Source organism: Punica granatum, chromosome 8 (genome assembly GCF_007655135.1).
Source record: "Punica granatum isolate Tunisia-2019 chromosome 8, ASM765513v2, whole genome shotgun sequence".
In the NCBI taxonomy this organism is placed as follows: domain Eukaryota; kingdom Viridiplantae; phylum Streptophyta; class Magnoliopsida; order Myrtales; family Lythraceae; genus Punica; species Punica granatum.
Genome location: NC_045134.1, coordinates 24,595,588 through 24,603,257, shown reverse-complemented (window position 1 = coordinate 24,603,257; position 7,670 = coordinate 24,595,588). Strand labels below are relative to the sequence as shown.

The following is a 7,670-nucleotide window of genomic DNA, read 5'->3' as shown; positions in this document are numbered from 1 at the left end:
CAATTTCACATTTTAATTTTTAACCCAAGAAAAAATTTCACTGTTAAAATTTCTCTCAAATCTTCACATTTTATGTAATCTAACAATACTCAAATTAAACGTCCCCTGAATCCGAGCCGACGTTGGATGAACTTTAAGTTCAGTGCATGTATTGAGGTCATAATATGTGTTGATGTTCACCGAGCGAGAATGACATCTCGTGACCCCATCGTAAAGAAAATACGATAATAAATCCTAAGAAATTGAAGGGGGGGGGGGGGGGGGGGGGGGGGGGAACATGGAAGGAGAAAAACGGAGGAGGTCCAAAATTTCCGGGTCGGCCCATGAGGAGGAAGAAAGCATTAAATGCCACCACCAACACCCACCAGACAACCATCAATGAAGAAGGAGGAGAAGAGAAAAATGTTATAAACAACCACAGCTCGTTTCATTCAATTCATTCATTCATCGTCCTAGTACTGATTTCGATTGATGTTGTATCAGTCAGTTTCTTCTTCTTCTTCTCTGTCATTGCTCATGAAGAAAGCATGCCCTGCCTGGCCCCAAAGCTGTGAGCTTGACTGAGCTCCTCTGTTGTTCTTATTCCTCCCTCTCCTGCTCATGTACTCTGTTCCACCTCACCTAAAACAGAGCATGAGAAACCTCAAGTGACCCTGCTCAGAGCTCATGAGAATTGCAACCATTCTTGAATCATAACCTCTCCCCAGTCAAATCCCACACCTTCCCCGTCTTCCTCATCGAGATACAATCGTTTCTCAGTAGTCTGTCTCAATGTCCCTCCCTCCCTCTCTCTCTCTCTCTCTCTCTCTCTCTCTCTGTGCAAAGCAACAAAATTCAACTTTTTTGCGCTTTTGTTCCCATTTTGTTTCGTTTTCGAAAGTGAGTTGGATCTTCACGAACAACTTGAATTTCAGATCTTTGAATGAGAGATTTTTGTGGTTAGTACAAATCTTTAACCCCCAGAAAAGGAAAGCTTTCTGTAGTGAAAGTACAAGAAGCTTTATCTTTTTAGTAATGGCGGTCTCTGTCTCTCTGGGGACTTTCTTGTTCTTCGCAGACGAAGAGCTTTAGATTATTTCGATAATTTATATTTACTATTGAATCCTAAACAGAGCCCAAGAAGAAGAGGCAGACAACGACAATGGAGGTCGATTCAGGCACAGCAGCAGCGAACTCTGGGCTCGTGGTTGCGGGTCTGAGTCCGCTCAGCAGGACCCTCTGGGGGGACAGGGGAGCTGACGCGGAGCTTGGCGGTGACGTGTCCGCGAGGCTGACGTGGAAGGACCTGACCGTGACGGTGACCCACAGCAACGGGGAGACTCAGAAGGTCCTGGAGGGCCTGACCGGTTACGCCGAGCCCGGCACCCTGACAGCCCTCATGGGCCCCTCTGGTTCAGGCAAGTCGACCCTGCTCGACGCCCTCTCGAACCGGCTTGCATCCAATGCCTTCCTTTCGGGTTCGATTCTGCTCAATGGCCGCAAGGCTAAGCTCTCTTTCGGGACTGCCGTGAGTTTACGTCTCAACTCTCCCTCCATTTTTTGGGGAATGATATAATTATTCAAACCGGATCAATCACTGAGTTAATATTCTTCGTGGTTATTGTATAATTCGGGTTCCCATCTCATATCATGACCGCGTTGATCGAAATGTGCTATGAAAACTTTAGGCCTATGTGACGCAAGACGACAATTTGATCGGAACTCTGACAGTTCGGGAGACGATCTCATACTCGGCTCGGCTCCGGCTCCCTGACAAGATGCGGTGGGAGGAGAAGCGCGCTTTGGTTGAGAGCACCATCATCGAGATGGGCCTGCAGGACTGCGCGGACACAGTGATTGGGAACTGGCACCTGAGGGGGATCAGTGGAGGTGAGAAGAGGAGAGTAAGCATTGCACTCGAGATCCTTATGAGGCCAAGGCTGCTCTTCCTCGACGAGCCAACCAGCGGACTCGACAGGTAAAAGAATTGAACCGTACTCAGTCCAGTTCACAGAAAACTGTAGATCATACCAATCCGTTCCATTGTCAATGAGATATCTCATAATCGTTCTCCTTCACCAGTTTTTAGCCTGGTATAAAAGTCTAACATCCATCTTCCATGCAGTGCTTCAGCGTTCTTCGTGACCCAGACACTGCGTGGTCTGTCGAGGGACGGCAGGACTGTCGTTGCCTCCATCCACCAGCCCAGCAGTGAGGTCTTTGAGCTGTTCGATCGACTCTGCCTGCTGTCGGGTGGAAAGAATGTGTATTTTGGAAAGGCTTCAGATGCGTATGAGGTGAGACAAGATTTCTTGCTCCCCAAGATTCTACTCAATTTCATTCATCCTCATCTATGAAGTGCAGTAATGATTTCTATTTCGTATGTCATCTTCGTTTCTTTGCAGTTCTTCGCTCAAGCAGGATTCCCCTGCCCTGCTCTGAGGAACCCGTCTGATCATTTCCTTCGATGCGTCAATTCCGACTTCGATAAAGTAAAAAATACGCTCAAAGGGTCATTGAAACTCCAGGTATTTCCTCATTTCATCTTCTGTTTCTTCCTCCTTGCTTTCCATGTATTTTCGGCCTTTTTTTTTTTTCTTTTCATTTCTTTTCCCAGTAAACAAAGTAATTCCCTGTTATTTTCCCACTTCAGTTTGCAGTGGCCGATGATCCTTTGGAGAAGATGAGTACAGCCCAAGCTACCCGAACACTGATTGATTTCTACCGAACCTCTCAGTACTACTACTCTGCCCGAGAGAAGGTCGAGGAAATATCAAAAGTTGTAAGTACTTTTACTAATCCCAGAACAGTTGTAATAATTTACCATGCTATCAGTATTTAAAAGTTGTAAGTCATCACACTTGCAATACTCTGCAGAAAGGGACAGTGCTAGAATCGGGAGGAAGCCAGGCGAGCTTCTTGATGCAAACCTTGGTCTTAACAAACCGGTCTTTCATTAACATGTCGAGGGATTTCGGGTATTACTGGCTCAGGCTCGTAATTTACATCGTGGTCACCATCTGTATTGGGACAATCTATTTGGATGTTGGGACGAGCTATGACTCGATTTTGGTATTGATTTTGCTCGTACTGTCAGTGGAACTTACTTAGCCCCTTACAAATCAAATTGTACATTCATTTTCTTCTTCTGATTTTTCTTCTACAGGCAAGAGGTGCATGTGCCTCTTTCATCTTCGGGTTTGTCACGTTCATGTCTATTGGCGGGTTTCCCTCCTTTGTTGAAGATATGAAGGTAGAATCTCGAAATCCTGCATGACAAAGTTCCTTGAAGTTATTGGATGTGTTTGAATGAACTGGAGATATAAAATTTGCCGAACTTTTTTTCCTTGGCGCAGGTGTTTCAGAGGGAGAGAATGAATGGGCACTACGGGGTGATAGCATTTGTGATCAGCAACACGCTCTCTGCAACGCCATTCCTAATCATGATCACATTCATCTCGGGGACTTTGTGTTACTTCATGGTCCGCCTCCATCCCGGGTTCACGCATTATCTATTCTTCGTGCTCTGCCTCTATGCAAGTGTGACTGTCGTCGAGAGCTTGATGATGGCCATTGCTAGTGTCGTCCCAAACTTCCTGATGGGCATCGTTATCGGGGCTGGAATTCAGGTTCTTCTGCTCACCCCTTTTTTCTTTTACACTTTTACTTCTCGAACTGCAAATTGACTAGGATTAGGACGACAAAACAATATGTCGAGCTTCATGCTTCGTAATGTTATTAACGAGGAGAAAGTCATAGAAGGTTGAACAGATCTTCCCGGACTATAAATAAATAGTCTTTCCCTGCCAGTTTACAGCACAAATACATTAAGTCCATCAAAATAGATATTATGACGAGTTTGGTCCGCCTGAACAAGGAGTAACATTCATTTAGAAGTATGTGGCGAGCAACATTGGGTTTGATTCGAGCAGAATTTTCAGTAAAATTTTACCAACGGCAATCAGGAAGAGTCACTTGGAGCTTAGACCTTATGTTGTATTGTATCTGATGTTTAGTTTTACGGGTTTAGTTTTACGGGTTTTGTTTCAAAATCTTCAGGGGATATTCATGCTGGTCTCGGGCTACTTCAGGCTCCCAAAAGATATCCCGAAGCCCTTCTGGCGTTACCCAATGTCGTTCATCAGCTTCCACTTCTGGGCACTTCAGGTAACTTCAAAGGAACAGCGAGGTCTCCATTCTCAGTCTTGAAGGCATAGTCTGTCAATCCATTAGCTGTAACTATCATAACCGACTAAAACTACATCATGTGTTCATGCATCATTTTGCTCCTTAACCAATCGTCTGGGCGTGATGTTGTTTATTTTCTAATACTACAAGTTGAAGAGTTAGGAAGACCCATCGTAACAGTTATCTGAGAAAAACTTGGTAAATAAAAGCTTCTCTTTTGTTTTCAGGGGCAATACCAGAACGACCTCAAGGGACTACTGTTCGACGGGCAAACTCCAGGGATGAAGATCCCGGGAGAGTACATCCTCGAATATGTCTTCCAGATCGATGTGGATAGGTCCAAGTGGATCGACCTGAGCGTGCTTTTCTGCATGATAGTGATGTACCGCATCATATTCTTCGTGATGATCAAGATTAACGAGGATGTGACCCCGTGGGTCCGGGGTTGCATTGCACGGAGGAGGATGCAGCAGAAGAACGGGAGCATTAACACGACTGTCACACCTGACGGTCTGCAACGATGCCCCTCTCTCAGGAGTTACGTGAAGAATTAAGGCGATTGGGAGGAGGAAGTGACCGATTAGTGGCCAAGTATAGTTTTAGAGTTGGTTAAGGGTATAGAAATATTTATTTTGAATGATTTATATGCATAAATATTTATATAATATCTACATAAATGAAGTGAGGGAAGTCGAAATATCCTTAGTACGATGACAATGGTTTAGAGTACAGATTTATTCATTCGGTTACATTTAATCCTCGGTACACTAGTACTGATGGTGAGGCATCCCGAACCATTATAGAGTCCGTGTCAATGTTTCAATTGTTTTCGGTGCTGAAGCAAATCAAATCAGTTTCTACGGTGAATAGCTTTTGAGACTTCAGAGTTACGGGATCATTGGCAATTTCCATATTTTCATCATTGACATACGAATTTCGCCATAGAGCGATAAATGGAATCCAAATTCCATCAAGTATTTCAGAAAATGCTCAGGCAGGAGTCAAATTGCTTCCTGATCAATGAAATTCTTTCTTTAGATAAAAATCCTTCCTCAAGGGAAGATGATCTGCAGTCAGGAGAGACAATGTTCATATCACGACCTCAAAAGTATCACAGCCGGAACAAATAATGTACAAAGCAGTTAGATTGAAGATCGTCTCAATGCTGAACTCGGGTTTTAATCTGCAGCCTCGATCTAGATGTTCTGTGTGAGCCTCAGCGAGTCGAGATCTTAATAACTCTAAGCTCACCTGAAATAATGAAAACCAAATTTCAATGCTATAACCTTTGCCAGTGTTGAAACTAACAGTAGTGCGGACGATAGGGAAAAACATAATAGAACATAAACAGCACCTCCCCGCTTTTGTTTAGTTTGAGTTGACAAAGGTTGCAGTCGATCAACTTATGATTCTCTCGTAGCTTTCCTTTCTTACAAATGGGGCACCAAACCTCGTTTTTTGCCTAGGAGCAGCATGGGAATTATGAAATTCACTAGATCTGCCAAACTTGCTTTCCACAAAATCACAAATCAATAGCAGAGACGTTTTATAAGACTGCAACATTCTTGGAACCCAAACTGAAATTGGTGACACTTCATGCGTACGAAGAGGGAGAAGTGTTCTTGTCTTTTGCTCTAAATAGAGTCCGTGAATATCCGACATCTAGCTTAAAATACTCTTCCAATAATTATGGGTGCATCCCGATGGGAAAATCTTCTTCAGGACAACTAACGAAAGCCATACCTGATCCACATTCAACTGCATATATTCATAGACAGCACGAGCCAGATACTCATCTTCTTCGTCTTCCCAGGATTCAATGGAGCTCTCTGTGCCCGTAAAAGAACTTCATATCAGAATCCATAAATTGTAGAGCCATCAAATTCCATTCAGTTTATGCATTGATCAGGTCAAAGCTGGACAGCGAGAACTAACAATACAATGACTCTGGGATCAAATCGATTCATATCATGCCATCTTCAATCAGAATTCAGGACATTCTGCAAATGCTTCAAGCTAAGTTCCAAAACTTCATTTGATATGTGATGATTGTCGAGTTGGGGAATAAGAATATGAATTTAGGAACCCATTTTCGAATTCACAACAGCAAGACTCACATCAATCTGACCAACCGAAACTGACTCGTATCATTCCCTCCCACATATATCTCAGGAGTTGCACCAAAGGAACTCGTTTATTGAAACAGCGGCCGTACCTAGTCTACAAGGTTCCTCCCTGAGATCCTCGTAAAAGATCCTTTGCATTTCTAATAGAATTTCTTCGCAGTCTCCTTGATAAGCATCATGAAGACCGTTGTATTCCCATATAGGGTCGCCCTCTTCACAGTTTGTGTCCACAGCATTCGGGCGTTCCTTCAATGAAGACTCTTTAATTTTCTTAAACTCATCCGAAACTATGTCCTGAAACGCAGCCCTGGCGAGATCCTACACAAGAAAGTCGAATCGGCACGGGATTCGACAAGCATACACATAAATTCATATTACACTCCTAGGACTGAATGTGGACTCTATTGAGCAAGCACAGGGTGCCGAAACCCTAGGTACCATAAAACCAGCTATGGTAATCCTAATCCATCTCTAAGTGCAAATGCAAGTACAACTGAAGAGAAATTGTAAGGGATCAGAGAACCTTTTCATCGAGAGACTGTGAAGCCGGCAATCGTATTTTCCATAGCAGCCGAGTCCGGTCCTCCCGCAGCCTCTTATGACAGTTTTCCCTCAGCTACGTTCCAGCACTCATCATGAAAAATCAATTTCTCGAACATCAATACTCAACATAAACACATACACACGTACACATAAGGAGAAGAATTTAACTGTTTTCACACGGGAAGAACGAGATAAACAACGAAACAGATGGAATCGGACGGAAGCCATTGGAATGTCAGGGAATTCAAAGGTCCAGCGGTCACCTTGCGCTTCCAAGCCGGGTAGTTGTTGAAGTTAGTGTTGGATTTGAGAGGAACCCTAGTCCTCTTCGCTGCTTCCGCGGGAGCAGAAGCATCGTCCGCCATTTTTTATCGCTCGAAGCTCTGTAATCCCCGAATTGTAGAAGACGACGACGAAAGGAGGAGAAGGATGAAACCCGCCGGCGTTTGATTTTCGCGGGGGTGATTTTGTGCGTTATTTCAGACTAATTTAGATTAATTTCATTTCCCCCCTAAAGTTATCGTCCTTCTCAAAATGGTACCCATAGTTCGTGAAATTATCTCAGTTCACTCGATAAACTAAACGTCGTTTTTGGATGAAACCTTGTTGGCTTCTTGCTAAATCGGTTTTTAACGAAGTACGAATTTGAGAACTCACGCTCTCAGCCACAGCGTCTGTCCTTTTTCTTGACTCGGCATCATCATTTGTTGAGATAATCATTTCAGACTTGTTTTACGTGCTTGTATTATAACTCGTGCAGATTTACCATACCAAAGATATATATAGCTCCGTACATTTATCGGTGAACTTACCTCATTTAATTGAGGAACTTGC

At 43.7% G+C, this 7,670-nt stretch overlaps 2 protein-coding genes across 6 annotated transcripts; one reads left to right on the top strand and one right to left on the bottom strand.

Annotated features, from left to right (window-relative positions):
- The first annotated feature begins 292 nt into the window (after positions 1-292).
- Positions 293-5,051, top strand: LOC116188000 (ABC transporter G family member 11-like). Of its 4 annotated transcripts, none has more exons than XM_031517085.1 (11): positions 293-404; positions 1,113-1,507; positions 1,668-1,957; positions 2,105-2,276; positions 2,385-2,507; positions 2,633-2,761; positions 2,857-3,051; positions 3,146-3,232; positions 3,336-3,608; positions 4,039-4,146; positions 4,395-5,051. In XM_031517085.1, the coding sequence occupies exons 2-11, from the start codon at positions 1,142-1,144 to the stop codon at positions 4,719-4,721; spliced, it is 2,070 nt and encodes a 689-aa protein (XP_031372945.1). In that variant the 5' UTR covers positions 293-404; positions 1,113-1,141; the 3' UTR covers positions 4,722-5,051. The 4 variants fall into 4 exon arrangements, with proteins under 4 accessions (XP_031372945.1, XP_031372944.1, XP_031372943.1 ...); XM_031517084.1 differs by lacking the exon at positions 293-404 and adding an exon at positions 428-773; XM_031517083.1 differs by lacking the exon at positions 293-404 and adding an exon at positions 429-761.
- A 113-nt stretch (positions 5,052-5,164) lies between these two features.
- On the bottom strand, positions 5,165-7,288 carry LOC116188001 (RPA-interacting protein B). Of its 2 annotated transcripts, XM_031517086.1 has the most exons (6): positions 7,100-7,288; positions 6,817-6,909; positions 6,383-6,611; positions 5,911-5,996; positions 5,522-5,629; positions 5,165-5,418 (listed from the first exon to the last, which is right to left on the bottom strand). In XM_031517086.1, exons 1-6 carry the CDS (start codon positions 7,199-7,201, stop codon positions 5,257-5,259), a joined length of 780 nt encoding a protein of 259 aa, XP_031372946.1. In that variant the 5' UTR covers positions 7,202-7,288; the 3' UTR covers positions 5,165-5,256. The 2 variants fall into 2 exon arrangements, with proteins under 2 accessions (XP_031372946.1, XP_031372947.1); XM_031517087.1 differs by lacking the exon at positions 5,522-5,629.
- Positions 7,289-7,670: the final 382 nt, after the last annotated feature.

What these genes read in the sequence shown, in the direction of transcription:
- LOC116188000 (XM_031517082.1), top strand. An exon ending in AAGGGTCATTGAAACTCCAG is followed by an intron (nt 2,508 to 2,632) that starts GTATTTCCTCAT and finishes TTCCCACTTCAG; the next exon opens with TTTGCAGTGGCCGATGATCC. An exon ending in CGAGCTATGACTCGATTTTG is followed by an intron (nt 3,052 to 3,145) that starts GTATTGATTTTG and finishes TTTCTTCTACAG; the next exon opens with GCAAGAGGTGCATGTGCCTC.
- LOC116188001 (XM_031517086.1), bottom strand. Translation starts at nt 7,201, where the DNA reads ATGGCGGACGATGCTTCTGCTCCCGCGGAAGCAGCGAAGAGGACTAGG. An exon ending in CACAGTCTCTCGATGAAAAG is followed by an intron (nt 6,612 to 6,816) that starts GTTCTCTGATCC and finishes TTTCTTGTGTAG; the next exon opens with GATCTCGCCAGGGCTGCGTT. An exon ending in TGCAGTTGAATGTGGATCAG is followed by an intron (nt 5,630 to 5,910) that starts GTATGGCTTTCG and finishes TGCTGCTCCTAG; the next exon opens with GCAAAAAACGAGGTTTGGTG.